Here is a 16565-nt window from a genome sequence, read left to right as displayed (position 1 = left end):
TTTTCTCTGGTTTTCTTGTGTGTGAGAAACGTTTCCAGCCTATAGAACACACAGTGAATATGTGACATAGTTACATTTTCTCCAGTGGTGATTTTTCTCATCTGATTCCAACTATTTTAAACATGTCCATCCCCATGTGAGGGACCCGCTCTTCTTTCAGGGAGAACAAATCAATACGACTCTTCATGTCATGAGCTGCATGTCTTTAAAGAATCAATGAGTATTTTCTTGTGAAATATCAAGTTGACCACATTTTCTGGTAGAAGCGTAGATCTTTGAGTGCTCCCTGTGCCTCCTGCTGTTGGACAAAGATCAGTTGACTTTGGTCATAAATAGCTGGGATTGAAAGGTTTGCTTTGGCCGGATTGGAGAACAGGTCGTGCAGAGGGATGTGTATTAGTCTGGTTCTCTGTGAACACCACAGTGGCTGTAGAACTTCAGTGGAAGGAGGCGGCTGTGGGTCTTGTGACCCAGCGATGGACTGAAGCAGGCTTCTTTTACAACTACCTACATATTACATGCATTACAGCAGTGCTCTTACAAACTGTACTACACATGGATTTCAGCACCTCTCTCTCTCTCTCTCTCTCTCTCTCTCTCTCTCTCTAACTATCTCTATCTCTCTGTGTGAAACACCCCTCTGTGTTCTGAATGTGACTGTATGAGCTGTGGGACTGGGAGGGGAGCAGACATTTCGGAGCTGTGGTGACCTCTTCTCTGACCCTCTCTGGGTCGCGGGTGTCTCTGAGAATAAAAAGGGAACTGCTGTGGTTGAGAGCCGTGGACTACTGTTGGTTAAAATGTTCTAGGTGTGGGTATAATCTACTAACCCCGCAGGTGATTTTACGAAGGTTCTATGAAGGGACAAGGGGATACAAAGAACCATCAGCTCATTTCCGTCGTTACTTTTGTTGCAATCGCAACAGTCATTCTGAGTAAGGAAACTTGAGCCTGGCGCAGCGTGTGACTGGATTCCAAAACATTAGTCCTCCACCCTACAGCACCGCCTCAGCCCTGAGGGGCTTTTACCTGCTCTTAAATCTGTAGAAGATCTCAGTGGAAACAATTGCTTGATCTTACAAATGTAAAGAAGTTAAAGGAGATTACACTGAAATACGAAAATGTAATAAAAATAATGTGTTTTAATACATACCTCCACTGTGAACTACACAGCTTCTGCTTGGTGACAGTAAACATAAGAACGAAGGCATGCTCAGGTTTAGCAGTGCACTGACCCTGCTGATGTGGTTCCACGCTGTCGTTCTTTCATCTTCTGTAGCTGCTTCTTCCCACTCAGGGTCGCAGTGGGGCGGGAGCCTACCAGGAAACATCAGGCAACAAAACAGGGGCCCAACCTGGACACAGAGGCCAGCCCATCACATGACATCACACACACACTGTTTGCACAATCAGTCCATCTACCAAACGTGTTTATGGGCTGTGGGAGGAAACCCACACAGACACAGTGAGAACACACTACCCTCCGCTGTGACGCCCTCCTCACAAAATCAGAAATTGATTGTAAAATTCTATCAGCTTTTAAATATTCTCCTGCCCCAAGAAACCCCAACATTTCTTTGCTTCATGAGCATGATTTAAACAGAGCGCACACTCAAGATGCATCAGCTGCTGATCTTGCCTCTCTCTCTGGAAATAATGTAGTCAGCTCACATTCCTCACATAGTTTTGAGCAGAGCTACTCAAAATACCTGGACCACTAAAACACCAGCTGCAGCCACAGACCTCCACCATTACACGTTCCTGTCTGTCTGTGTACTGTGTTTTGGACTGCGGTTGTTTGCCAGAGTGTCGTGTCCAGATTATTAGTCACATCTAGAGATCCAAACCCTGGCCAGACAGAAAACATGGCAAACTATCTCTGGTTGCGTAAGGATTTCAGTCTGTTCTGCAGTAATCATTTAAAACTGAATGTGAAACTGAAACCCAGTTTGAAGGACACATGCCTGGCAGATGTAGACGTCTGTGGAAGGTGCATGATTTAATTCTATCGTAGGGCAGGACAGTAATGTAATATCAGTATATATCGCAATAGAAAATGTTTCAGTAACATTTTAAAATAGTTTCAGAATGATAATATTGACAAAACCAAGAGGTTTATGTTTACAGGTGATGTCATTTTTCTTGAATCCACAGAATTTAAAAATATATATCGTGATATACTTTTTGGCTACAATGTCCAGCCCTATTCCTTATTATTGACCACTTCTTAAATGGCTTTCTAGAATCAGTGTCATAAACCAGTAATAAATTTGTCGATTAGTTTTAACAAAGATTTTGTGATGACGCTTTCAGAATACAGACTCATCCATTCTCTCAAACCTACTTTTTTGGCTGAAGCTTATGGGAGTTGCCAGCCCCACGTTTACTCTCCAGTTCTTTGGTTTCTTCACATTGAGTGAACTCTGTGGGTGTGGACTTCCTTGGTTGGGTCACAGTAACATTGTAGTCCAGACCGAATCAAGGCCAAGATCCGATCAGTTCGGAAACTGATGTAGAGTTGACTTTTGAGAACTGTCAAAACAGCTTTGAGAGTCTAGCGACTGTCTATTGGCTTGCAAGTGGCAATCTATTGGGTCCAAGCAATGTAAACGGCATTAGGGAAACTACAACACAAATTATCCATAGTGTTTTTAGAATGACCTCCTTATAATAGGTGAGGTGTCATATAAATATGTCCAATCAATTATTTAGAAATTGGCTTTGTGATCTTGCAACGAAATAGAAAGCCACAACAACAAACCCTTAGTAAACTGTATAGTTTGTGAACTTTAAAGGCAACCAGATCACTCTGGTTTGTTTACGCTCAGAAATTCTGCATTTTTACAAAGAAAAATGACTGTTGTTTGTATGTGAAGTTTAACATGTCAACATGGACGAGACAGTATGTTTTTATTATTTGAAACACATTAGAATGGTTTAGAGCATGCAATCAGACTGGAGAGCAGCAAATGGTGAGGAAACATCCTCAGACTTAAAAAAAAAAAATTGTTTTTAAAATTCAAATCGCGAACTTCACCTTTAATTGTTTTTACCGAGCTATTGAGCTTGATAAATAATTACACTATAGTTCCCCCTGTGTTTGACTGTACGAGTTGCTCGAGTCGCTCGGTCAGCCTCTGTGTTTAGGTGGGGACATAACGGAATGAAAATAATCGATAAAGACGTCGATGTTGATGGTATGTTGATCAGTTCTGATTGTCGATTCTGATTAATTATCGATTAATTGCCCTGCCCTATACACACTCACTCCATCATTCACATGCACACACCTGTGGACGCTTACACAGCCAGTCCACCTTCAAAGATGTGTGTTTGGACTATGGGGGTAAAACTGAGCCCCTGTGGGACACTGACACATGGAGAACACCCGAGACTCCCCACAGACAGTTCTGCGATGGGGGGATTGAACACGCAACCCCAGGACCCTGGAGCTGTGTGATTATTGTCGCCATTACAACTTTTTAAAAAGTTAAATGTGACTTTATGATCTGACTTCAGGGGATACTCTTGTGGGGCCTTGTGGTAGGAAATTATTATTATTATTATTATTTTAATCAAACCAACACTAAGTGCACCAGAAAGCTCCAGCATCATTCAGATGTTCTCAGAGGAACAGTGCCTTTCACTTTCTGAAGTCTGCTCATGAGTTTTCATGTCTGTTTTATATTTGAAGTCGTGTGCACACTCGCAGGGTGTTCAAAGGTGCTGGTGTTCCCTTAGCACAGTCCCCGGTCCCTGAGGTTCCTACTAAATCCATCATTAATTTTGAGCGATTGCCTCAGTGTGGATAAAGAGTGCGTTATATTTCAGAATCAGAGCAGGATTGGGGCTAAACTTGTTGTGGTTGAGCCTGATTTAGAGATTGGACATTGCATCATGCTGAGATTTATTCTTTGTGTGTGTGTGTGTGTGTGTGTGTGTGTGTGTGTGTGTGTGTGTGAACTGAGAGTTGGATTTCTCACACTGCATGTGAGGGCTAAAATTAACGTCTGACCAGCACTCAGTGTTCACCCTGTTAAGATGGATAGGTGTTATGGGACCCTTTGGGGCAGGGGTGGTGGGGGGTCAGACCAAGATCTGACAGTAATTTAGCTACAGAACACGCTAACCCTGGGTCAGAAGATTTCAGTTGAATTTTGAGAAGGCCTTAAAAGTCTAGAGCTAATTCTTGACCTTTTCTAGAGCATTTTAAGTCATGCTTCGAAATAAAAACTGAATCTGAGCCTGTTACAACTGAGTAAATAAGTGGCTTTCATAAAATAAACATAAGCTTGATAAACATAAGCAGTTCTATAATCTTAAAGGGGACATATATTCTTAATGAAACCTGTCACCTGAATTCTGTCACCTGTTTTAGACAAAATACCACACGGATCAGATACCGCAGCAGCATTGTCCCCCTGTGTAAACAGCCCTGTTCAGAACGTCTGCTGTTCCTTTAAATGATAATGAGCCGTTTGCAGTTCACCCCGACCCCGAGCGCACAGCAGTGAGGAGCGGGATCAGAATCTCTGTTGGTTTTTTTTAGCCATTTTCTTTCTGTTGTCTGTTCTTGTTTTCTCCATATGTTCTCTGTGCTCTTACTCCTCCTCACCTGTTGTGTTCATTTTACTGTGTATTTTAAGCTCGTCTTTGCGCTCTTGCATAAACACAGGTCCAGTGTTGTGATTGGAGAGATCAGACAAGAGGGCAGGACATTTTAGTCTCTGCACTTGAGGTCAGACGCACTTAAAAATTAAAATTCAGCTGTCTTTATTTTTTTTGTTGTTGTGGAGGAACTCGATCCCCTCACATCCACAGACCCAACAGATGGCAGAGAATCAGTTCACAATGACCTGAAAACCTGCGACGGGAGCTAATTAGTTATGTCACATCTCTTTAAGACTCCATGAATGGTTTGCTTATGTAGGGGTTGAGCGTATTATGTGTTCAGCTTCTGCTTTGTTGTGAATAATCCTTTGTGTGGACCGAATGGATTATTGTGGTGCTGTGGGTAACGTCCAGGTGTTTGCTAAGTAAACAGAGCTAGCTCCCCAGGTGTTGTAGTGCAAATCCTTAAAAGCTAATACAAACAACATCGTAAACTGTTACACTGTGATGCGGCTGCAGACTGTGGACTGTGCTTCTGTTGAGAGCAGTGCTAGGGTCAGGGTTAGGGAACACTGCCTGGTTTGAGTAGTGTACTGCAGGGTAGAGTCAGATTATCGCCGATGTCAGATGATGCTGACTGTGTGCGTTTAGTGCTGTGGAGGATGTTGTATTTTCTGTGGTCATTCTGCACCAATCAGAGCCCTCAGAGATCAGCAAGAACTTTAGGACCTGAAACTTTCAGTTCTCCCACCGCACTTCCACAATTACACAGTACAGTACTGTCGGGAAGTCGACGGTCATCTGATCTGATTATTTCTCTCTCTCTCTCTCTCGTTGCCTTCCTCTTGCCCCGTTCCTCAGGCCTGTGAGTGTTGTGTTATGTAAGCGCTTCCCTTTTTAGCTCCACCCCCCGATTGCATTCTGTTTCTGCTGGAGTTAGTGAGTCAGCTGTGATGTGGCACTGAATATAACGGTGTGTGTGTGTGTGTGTGTGTGTGTGTGTGCGCGTGCCTGTCTCTTTGCTGACACTTCCTTAACTCCTCCTTAGAAACCGACTCTAGCCCCGTCATCATCCGGTTTATCACACGTGTACTGTTTTATCACTGAGTGGACATGTGTAAAAGTTTTGCTGATGTCCCACTAATGAACGGATTCAATCCAAATCAGACAAAGAGAGGCAGCTCTGATGATGTGGAGGTGCTTTCTGAAGAGGAAAGAGAAGCCTTGCTTTCCACGGAAGCTCATAAAACCAGAGGGAGTGGGGGGGAGAGGGAACCAAAACAGCTGTGTTTATACTGAGCTGTGGAGTGCTGGGAGAAATCCTGGAAAAGCCTCACGTGACGTGTGAAAGCTTTGGGGGGGCGGGGTTTTAAAGGTACTGACCAATCAAATCTCAGCATTGCCCCCTCACAAGCCACAAGCCAAACCAAACAGCAGTGGTTCTCTGGAAGCTCAGGTCATATTTAGGGGTTTAAATCTCTGACCTCATGACTGTTTAAAGAGAATGTAGGATACGATCTTTCAGGGAATGATGGCATCTCAGATTTCACACGTGTCTGGAGGAATAGTTTACATTAAAAGAATAATAAAATCAATAACGCACATTAAAACATTCAAATATTGCTGTGCTGTTTGTCATTGAAATGTTTTTTATTTAATTGATTATAATATAAAACAAATCACTGTTCATGGTCGATTTATCACTTTTAAATACGTCTTTGTTTCTGTCCAATAGGAGGCCACCAGATCCAAAACATTTATTCGCTATTGTAGAGGACTAACTAGTAATATATTTTTTTATATAGTGTCAGTGTTAAGTAGGTAAAGATTCTGAAAACCAGTGCAAAACTGATATATCTTCATATAAAATATATCATTGTATTTCACAATTCAAACCATCTCCTGCTCTTTTGTCTTTTTATGGTAAGTGTGCAGTGATATGAAATATGACCAACATTTTGTCCAACAAAATTAAGTATTAATACGATATGTTTCAGATCGCTAACGTCAAAATTCATCCATTCATTATTTGTAACTGCTTACGGTCACACCACACTCCTCACAGACAGTCACCCGGAGGAAACCCACGTGGACACAGGGAGAACACACCACACTCCTCACAGACAGTCACCCGGAGGAAACCCACGCGGACACAGGGAGAACACACCACACTCCTCACAGACAGTCACCCGGAGGAAACCCACGCGGACACAGGGAGAACACACCACACTCCTCACAGACAGTCACCAGGAGGAAACCCACGCAGACACAGGGAGAACACACCACACTCCTCACAGACAGTCACCAGGAGGAAACCCACGCAGACACCGGGAGAACACACCACACTCCTCACAGACAGTCACCCAGAGGAAACCCACGCAGACACCGGGAGAACACACCACACTCCTCACAGACAGTCACCCGGAGGAAACCCACACAGACACAGGGAGAACACACCACACTCCTCACAGAGGGTCACCCGGAGGAAACCCACACAGACACAGGGAGAACACACCACACTCCTCACAGAGGGTCACCCGGAGGAAACCCACGCAGACACAGGGAGAACACACCACACTCCTCACAGACAGTCACCTGGAGGGGGAATCGAACCCATAACCTCCAGGTCCTTGGAGTTGTGTGACTGCGACACTACCTGCTGCCCCACCGTGCCGCCCTAACGTCAAAATTAAATCGTCTAAACCAAAAAGCACACAGATGTTTGGATATGTTAATTTTAAACTTGCAACAGTTACCATAAAAGAACAAAGGAGCAGGAGGATGTTTGAAGTTTTAATTAAATTAAGATCTTACACAAAACGCACTTCATAAATTGTGTTCACTTAATAATATAATAGTTGTAAAGGATTAATTACTTACTGTGGGTAATCAGTATCAGTTGATATTAATCAGTCCAAAGTTTGTATAGATTTTTTGTTTATCCCTTTTGTTTGTTTACTAATTTATATTAACACGGGTTCATCCCCCTGTTTCAGATCCAGACGTTTGGAGTGGAGGCACCGTGCAAAACAGTGGAGGATCTGACCAGCGGGGTGGTCATGGCTCAAGTTCTGCAAAAGATGTGAGAGACACACACACACATACATGCACACACACTGACTCATGTTTCTTTCCATGCATTGTGGGGACTTTACATTGAATTTGATGAATTCTGTTGAGATTTCCCTTAAATATAAACTCACCTAATGCTTTCCCTAAAGTCCCCATTGTGGGTGTTTTGAAGATGTTGGTCCCCACAACATGAGTGAAACCTGGTACACACACACACACACACACATATATTCTGAACTGACATGCCTGACTCTTTTCTGTGCTGTTGGAGTCAGCTGATAAAATGAAACGCAATGAAACACACACACGTTTATAACCGCGTCACGTCTGTTATAAACCAGCTCTCAGGCTTTGGCCTTTAAAGTGCACACGGCTGAAATACTTGCACCATTGCTTTAGCTGGAACACAGTTAATGCAGACTCTATTGAAAGAGTTTTCAAGAGGCCACTTAAACCTCATGGAGAAACCCAAAATTCATTGTGAAACAAAACTAGGACTCCACTTTAAGCCCATTACCTGTGGCAGTGTCTGTACACACCCCTAGAGCGACAGCTTTAATACTGTGAGGGGAGCAGTTGGGAGTTAGGTGCCTTAGCAGTGAATGTTGAGGGATGAGAAAGCATTGTTGCTTCTCTCCTCTGCTCACATTGCTTCCTCTCTGTGCAGGGGATCAAACCGGCAGGAGCCAAGTCCGCTACTTTGATCTTTAGGCCACGGCTGCACTAGATGCCAGCACAGATGTTTTATTTGATTGCAGACTGAATTCTGGCGGTTCTCAGACTTTTTTTTTTATTGTAAACGTAACTCATCCCTTCCCTCCTCCTGTTCCTGTCTTCATTCCCATGTTCTCTCTCTCTCTCTCTCTCTCTCTCACTCTCTCTCTCTCTCTCTCTCCCCCCTCAGAGACGGCGTGTATTTCAGTGACTCCTGGATCAGCCGTATTAAATCTGAAGTTGGTGATAATTGGAGGCTAAAGGTAAATGACTGTTTTGGGTAAAGCCTCTGTTCCTGTGTTTGGTGGCGGTTCCCACCCGTAATTTCAGCACCCTCTCTTTCTGTTTTCCTTCTCTTCTTTTCCAGATCAGTAACCTGAAAAAAATACTGAAGGGTATTTTGGATTACAACCGTGAGGTAAGAACGCTCTTATTTCCCTCTGGATAAAAACCAAACAATTTTCCTAATTCTTTTTTTTCCCCATTGTGTTTCCCTTCTACTCTTTCTGCCTTTCTCTCATTCCCCCTCTCACTCTTTGTCTTTCTCTCCCTATCTTTTTTATTATTCTCCTTACTTCTTTTTTGTCCTACTTTTCCCCCTTACTCTCATTTCTCACTTTTTTGTCTCTTTCTCTCACCCCTTGTCTTTACCCTTCCCTTTCTTCATTGTTCTCTTTCTGTCGTCCCCATTTGTCATTTACTCTCTCTCTCTCTCTCTCTCTCTCTCTCTCTCTCACAGATTCTGGGGCAACAGATTAATGACTTCACTCTTCCTGATGTTAATTTGATTGGAGAACACTCAGATGCAGCTGAGTTGGGTCGAATGCTGCAACTTATACTGGGCTGTGCTGTCAACTGTGAACAGAAACAAGGTGTGTGTGTGTGTGTGTGTGTTTGTGTCTGTGTGAGTTATGAGTTGAATCAATATCTTCTTTTATTAAACTGATGTATGGATGAAGAGAGTTGTGGGAGTGTTTCTTGTGATGGGCATCTGCTGTTTAGAAAAAGCTTCAGGCGGCACAGTGTATGTGTAGAACGACACACACACACACACACACACAGATCTGCATTCCTCTGTGGTCATCATTTATGCCCTTTCCTTTTTATTACTTGATTTCTCCAGTGTTAAAAAGCTGTATTCATGAGTTATCAAACTGACCGTGAGTTTAATTTAATGTAGCCTGCTGCCTTTGTAATTCTGCTCAAATATTTAATTAAAACTACAATAGGTTCAGAAGTCTTCCCACTGTAATAAATGCAGTATTACAATTGTTTTCCAAATCCAAGCTGTTCCTGTAATTCTTCTGTATACGCTGTGTGTTGGTTCATATATAAATGATAATTATATATAATAAGGTGGGCACACTTTCTTGTAAAATTACAGTGGCCAGTTATTTAACTACAGCATATAATGCAAGAATTGTGTTCTAATCAGAATCAAAACAAAAGTAACACTTTATTTCAATACCCCTTTCTGGAAATTTCTAGTTATTTTGTCTTTAACTTGTATTTCTCTGAATATCTACAGTTTTCATCTAAATCATTTTTAGCGCTAACCCTAGATCTCCTCTTAACCTCAGCCTCTGTCTTCGTCTTGAGCTTGGTCTAAATCCATATCTTTACCTTTAAAAGTGCATTTTTTGACGTAGTTAAACAATAGGTAATATTTTTGGGAGCTATTGTGGTGAAATTATGAGGTTAGAAATGTGCACTTCCTTTGCTTTTGTGTTTATTTCTGATCACATTCACCTTCAACAGAATACATCCAGACCATCATGATGATGGAGGAGTCTGTGCAGCATGTCGTCATGACAGCCATCCAAGAGGTGAAACACAACAGTGCCATCATTCCCAGAGGATTCCCCACTGCGTTCCCTCAGAGACTGTGCTCACTTCCATCTGTACTGTTTGTTTTATTTTTATTTTGCAGCTTATGAGCAAAGAGACCCCTGTGTCCGGAGGAAATGACTCCTACGCTGACCTGGACCGACAGGTGAGTTTACAGATCTGAATGTGCTTTATTATCTTGTCGTATTCAGACATCTTTGTCTATACCTCAAAGGGGTATTTAAGCGATTATGAGATTATATCACAGGAAAGAAGAGATCGATTCCATATTTAAACTCCAGATGCACTGTTAGCTCCTCGTTCTTATAGTCAGTGTGAGGAAACAAATCCGTAAAGACTTCCTGTTTCTAATGAGCGTGGTTATGATGTGAAAACACGAATGTTTTCCCAAGAAAAGCCTTTTAGATGACAGCTGTTTAGCAGCCTGTTAACACCAGTGTTCACCAGTGTTAGCAGCATTAGGAGTTCAGTTATTGGAGTAGAATACTGAATTAAAGTTGTGCTGTTCCTGGCTGTCAGGAGGCACGTGTAGAATTCCAGTCTTTTAAAGAATCAAGGTATTTAGGAGCAGTTGAAGTGTTTTTTTCTGGTCTCCTTGAGGATTTTAGTATGAACAGGGTTTTTTTAAAATAAACACTAGGCACACTACAAGACAGTATCAAGCCAATCAGAAAGCAGAGCATTTGCATCTATCAGTTTTAAGGGCAAAGTAACAAGCACAGTCTGTTTAATACGAAAATGTGTTAAATTGACATTTAATAATAAGTTATTGATAAAATAATGACAAAATAAGTTGCTTCTGTTTTGTTTATGATAAAACACACAAAAATAATTAAAAATTATTATCGTCCATGTAAAATATCCACTAGTCATTATTTTTTCTTTTTGGGAAACGTGTCCTCAGCTGAAGAAGACTGTGGAGGAGCTGAACGATGCTCTTGCCTCTAAAGAAGAAATTGCCCAGCGCTGCCATGAGCTGGACATGCAGGTAAGTTCTCACCCCTCCACGCCAGGCTCTCCCCTCAGCTCACATCAGCTTGCTTAAACCCTCATTTGATGTCACTTTGGAATGGCTTCTGGTTTTCTTCTTTTACACTGCTGTAGTTGCCTATTTTAATATGCTTAGTTTCGCTCACATTACTTTGACCATCTCCATGTAGAGGCATGAGTGCATAGAAGATGGCGTCCAGTAAGTTACCGCTGCTGATGCTGGTGTTAAGGTGGACATTTCACTTACCAGACATCACAGTCCAGAGCTTCGAGAGGTGTAGTGTTTTCCTTTAGAGACGGCATGGTACCGCATATGTTAACAATAACAATACGTAGGAGTGGTGAACGCCAATAGGATATTTCTCTTCAAGGGAAAGGCCAGTAGGAATGACACAAAATTTATCTTCAGTACTGTAACATATTGCTGTTTGAAACACATCATTATGGACGGTCTATGAGCTAGCTGAACATTTTTGTTTTCTCCCAAGGGCAGGTGGATGTAGGAGCTGAAACATGATTATTACTGGTTATATACCAGTTGTAATCAAAACTCAAACGTCGTTAATTTAACGAGCCCATTTTTATAATATGATCAAGGCTTTTCTGACTAATTGAAGGATTTAATTTTTAGATATAAACAGTACTTCAAAGTAGTTTGGTGTGAAGTGATGTGCTGTAGAGTAGGTGTTGTTAACGTTACTGTTACAGAATCAGAACAGATATTTGATCTAACACTTTCTTCTGGCTGCATCCTGGGTATCGAATCGGGCCCATCTCTGCTTTCCTGTAGCCACTTTCCTCAGCAGAATGGCAATGGCCTTCCATTAGAGGATGGTAGGCTAAGCCTCCAGCATTCGCTTTGCATTCTACCATTATGTAAAGTATAGGAACTGTAATTCTTTATGTCTTTGTTTTTTTATTCTCTTTTTTTCCCTTCTCTCTTTCATGTGTTTTTTGTTATTTTTTTTGGTGATCTCTACTCTCTGCCTTGCTTTGAAGGCGTACCTCGTGCAGGAGGAGCGTGATAGGCTGAGATTAGAGTATATTGAACTAGATGAGAGGGTAATGTTCCCTTTTTCTCTGCTCTCTCTCGCTCTCTCACGCTGGCGTTCATAGTTTGCCACCTGTTAGCTATAACATTCCCTCAGTAGTGTGCAGGCCCTTTAACCGTGTGTGTGTGTGTGTGTGTGTGTGTGTGTGTGTGTGTTAGGGCCTGACCGATATGAACATTTTTACAAGTATTATTTATGCAAGTTTCAGGCAGTTATAAAATTATAAATCCAGTTAAAAAAGTATAAATAGCTGTCTAATGTTATGGGGTGCTTGTATGCTTAAGACACAGCCCAGACACTACACTAGCCTAAAAATACTTCATATAGGATTATCACTTTTACCCACTTTGTAAAATATTTTATAAACAGTATTGCAGTCCAAATAAAAAAAAAAACCCTTAAGTTTTGCCCATTTTGCCCACCGTGAAGATTTCGTGATGAATGGACAAATGGAAATGCTCCAAAATCATTTAACTTTGACTCTCATTGAAATTTAAGAAGGTAATTTCCTTCTCCTGTAAAGTTTTTTATTGTTTTAGAGATAAATGTGACTCTTTGGGAAGCGATGATATGTTTGTACATGTTTATAATTTGTAACAAGTCACAACCCTCCATTGACATAAGGGATTTTTAAAGAAATTATATTCGATAAAAACATATTTCATAATGTGATTTATATATATCAGTCGGGCCCTGGTGTGTGTGGAACATCAACCGCTGCTCTTCGGTGCTGTGTGACCCCCACAGACTAATCCCACTTGTCTCCCCACCTGTGTGACAGCAACCCTGGTTCCCATGGCAATGGCAGACTGCTTACCATGAGCCTTTTCCACAGAATCAGACAGGTGGCTGTGTCAAAACACTGTGCCCTATTCCCTGTATAGTGCACTATTTTGGTGTTCTGTCAGTTTGTAATATTGTCTGAATAGTGCACTTAAAGACTCACTCCTACAGTGCACTGCGGAAGGTAGGTTATACCCATAATACACTGAAAATCCCACATCAGGTGGTGTCTGAAATCATTCACTAATCTCTTGTATTCAGTTCCCTATTATAGTGCACTATATAATGAGTGATGTAGGGAATAGTGAGTACGAAGCAGTTTTGAACACAGCTGGTGTAATCAGATTATGTGTAGGGAGCAGAAAGAGATTAGCATTTCAGAAGTGGATAAATATTGACTGTTAACTGTTGTTTAGGCTCAAATTTCTTGTCTTAAAGTAAAGGTTCAGACATATGTTAAATGTACAATTCTCCCTTTAAAACTTAGTCAGAGGGAACGTTCAGAGGCTGGAGTTTGCTTCTTTAGTTCTGCACTGTAGCCGCTAATGTAGCTAATACGTAGTTATCGTTTATCAGACAGCAGCTAAAATCACAAACTTTGTCTGTTTTCATGTAATAAGATGTAGACTCTGTTTGACATGCATTAATTTATAACATGGTAAAATTCAGGTGTTAAAATGGCTGCCAGTCCTGTATTTAGCATTTCATTTTCACTACGCAGCAACCTTTGTCCATTTGTGAGTATGAACTGAAACATCAACATGCTTATGGTGTAAGGACCATTGAACATTTTCTGTTTAAAAGGATTCCATTTAAATCTGTGATGTCCATTTCTCGTATTTTCATTGTGTGTGAAACCTCACGCTGTGTTTTCAGATTTGACCTCGTGAGCACATCTCTGCTGCTTTGCTTGTGTGTGGAGACAGCTCACTCATTACAGCCACATTAAACTGCATGAAGCCCCAGTGGCTCCTGTTTTAATGGGTTTATATATTCATTTGTTGTGTGGTTTTCCTTCTATTTTCAACAGTTTATTATCCACCTGATTTCTCACTGATTTTAGAATATGAAGTCTGAATATGCTATTGAAAATGTGTTGGTTGAATATTTAAAACAGAAAGGCAATGCGATGCAGTTTTTGAAGTTTCTGATATTAATGTATTAGAGAATATTGTATTTAGATTCACAGCCACAAATGACTATAAATATATACCTTTATCCAGTACTTGCTTCATCTAATTCTATATATTTCCTGAATCTTCAATCTCTTACTTTTGTCTGTGTTTCTGTGTATTTTTCCATCCATTTTTCTCTCTCAGGTTGCAGCTCTACAGGAGGAGAAGGGCAGTCTTTTGGCTGAGAATCAGATTCTGATGGAGCGGCTCAATCAGTCAGACTCCATAGAGGACCTGAACAGTCCAGCAGGGCGGCGACACCTTCAGCTACAGACACAGCTGGAACAGCTGCAGGAGGAGACCTTCAGGTGAGAGAATGCAGTTTTGAAGTGCATCCCTCATAACCCTAACCCACTAGTTGAGTCCCTCCTATCGCAGAGTGCTAACAAGCTAGGGTTGTAAATATAGCAGGCTACCAAGCTAAACACACTTGGAGAAGGACACTGTGACTACCTGTTATCAACTACCCTCACAACAAGGGTTACCTTAGAGACACCCTGCACTTTGGGTAACTTTAATCACAGTGATGAGGGAGAGGGAGGGCCACCCTACACACCCAGACATACAAAGGCATATTATATTACATTTTCACTCAAGTATCACTTTAAATTCGAACATCTTGTTTAGGTTTCCCTGCTACTGCGGGCCATTTACTAATCCTGTGCTCTTTTAGAGGATTGTTGGGGTTTGGGCCTTTTATAAAAGATACATTCAGGACTTTTAAATCTGGTCTTTACTTTAAACCAGACTGAACTTGTTTACTTCAATTACGTGCTCAGGCTCCTTTAGCGTGCTATGGTTCAGAAGACTCAGAGGATTGTATACACAAGGCCAGTGTCTGTGAATGTTAAAGTGGTGCAGAGTTTATTGATTGTTTTCTCAGACTTACCCAGGGTTTGTAAGTCCAGCCGGTCATGGTGGACAGATTTAAACCCTATAAACACTGATTTAATGGACTGTTTCCTTGTAGCTCTTTGTGCTAAGACACAAAGCCAGGATCAGTGGTTGTAGCCAGTGCCATCGCTCATGATAATGCTACCCATGCTCATGCTTGACTTGTTAGCACAAACACATACTTAAGCTGCTATTACTGCTGATGTCTTTACCACGGCTGCCTCAGTTTCTTATCATAATGGCTTAAAAGTCGCTTAAAATCAAAATCCTGTAAATCATTTTTATATCGCAGCCAGCAAATTCTCACAACAATATTCCAGGTTCTAGTGTTATGGCTAATAAAAAGGCATATTTATCCTACATCCAAATCAATCTGTCGCTATTTTGATGCTAGGTACTATTTGTACTACTTCTGCTAGCCATGCTTCTACATAATGAATGAGAAATGTGCCTAAGCATCTCGAGCAATGCTAATGTAATGCTAGCACTGGCTTCTCACGGCAGGATTAGCGAGTCTGAGCTCTCTGTAAGCTGGGAGTTCCAGCCCCTGCCCTGTCCTTTGGCTCCTCACAGCATCAGCCCCATCCTGGCCCTGCCCCAGTGGAGGTAACAGCACTTAGCATGGGCACTGTGGGCACACCCTGGGCATAGGCACCCTCTCCCTGGGGCACTTGATGGGCTTAAGGGTTGTAGATGGGTCTGGCAGCCCTTCTGCTATTGAGCACTTTCTGCACTTTCTGTTTTTGATTGGCCGTATCTTCACTGTCCAATAAAAGTCATGCATCTCACTTTTTTCCAGTTTTAATTTTTCTGCATCATTTGAATACCTCTGCCTCTATGTGGCTTCACCTTATATGCTGCAAAAAATGTTATATTGCATCAAAATATAAAAATATAATAATTTTATGCTAATCCCTGTAAAGTTACTATTATAAAGATGCATGTTTTTTTGGACAGTGGAGATACGCATCATGTTTTTGTTTGCTTTTTGAGCACGGTGAAATTCTGTGTCGTTTTACACATCGATCCTGAAGTCTGTAACCCACCTGACGCTAACATAACGTCTTGTTTTTGAGCTTTTTGTTTTTAAACCATTTGTATTCCAGACTGGAGGCTGCTAAAGATGACTACCGTATCCGCTGCGAAGAGCTGGAGAAGGAGCTCCTGGAAGTCAAGGGTCAGAACGAGGAACTGACGTCTCTGGCCGACGAGGCTCAGTCCCTTAAAGACGAGATGGACGTGCTGAGGTGAGACCTTAAAATGCTTCAAATTTTTTTTATTTTTTTTTAATTATTTACAGTGGTGATAGGAACAGATGTCTGGAGTAGGGGTGGGCGATATGGCCCTAAAATAATATCACGATAACGATATTCTTGGCGATACAACAAAACACTGAAAATGATTTTATTCATTTCAAGAACACACT

The 16565-nt window shown here is 41.6% G+C and overlaps 1 protein-coding gene across 3 annotated transcripts in view; it reads left to right on the top strand.

The window, feature by feature from the left end:
• Positions 1–16565, top strand: part of hook3 (hook microtubule-tethering protein 3) — a 37117-nt gene that overhangs the window by 5057 nt on the left and 15495 nt on the right. For 2 of the 3 annotated variants that reach the window (XM_066651656.1, XM_066651648.1), the window contains exons 2-11: positions 7608–7693; positions 8588–8660; positions 8765–8815; positions 9137–9269; positions 10156–10223; positions 10328–10390; positions 11150–11233; positions 14390–14553; positions 15644–15745; positions 16246–16386. In XM_066651656.1, the coding sequence (XP_066507753.1) occupies positions 7608–7693; positions 8588–8660; positions 8765–8815; positions 9137–9269; positions 10156–10223; positions 10328–10390; positions 11150–11233; positions 14390–14553; positions 15644–15745; positions 16246–16386 (965 nt within the window). The remainder of the gene's footprint in view (positions 1–7607; positions 7694–8587; positions 8661–8764; positions 8816–9136; positions 9270–10155; positions 10224–10327; positions 10391–11149; positions 11234–14389; positions 14554–15643; positions 15746–16245; positions 16387–16565) is intronic. The other variant, XM_066651663.1, reaches the window with a different exon arrangement.

Source organism: Hoplias malabaricus, chromosome 2 (genome assembly GCF_029633855.1).
Source record: "Hoplias malabaricus isolate fHopMal1 chromosome 2, fHopMal1.hap1, whole genome shotgun sequence".
NCBI lineage: Eukaryota > Metazoa > Chordata > Actinopteri > Characiformes > Erythrinidae > Hoplias > Hoplias malabaricus.
This window is presented reverse-complemented; position numbering and strand designations above follow the sequence as displayed.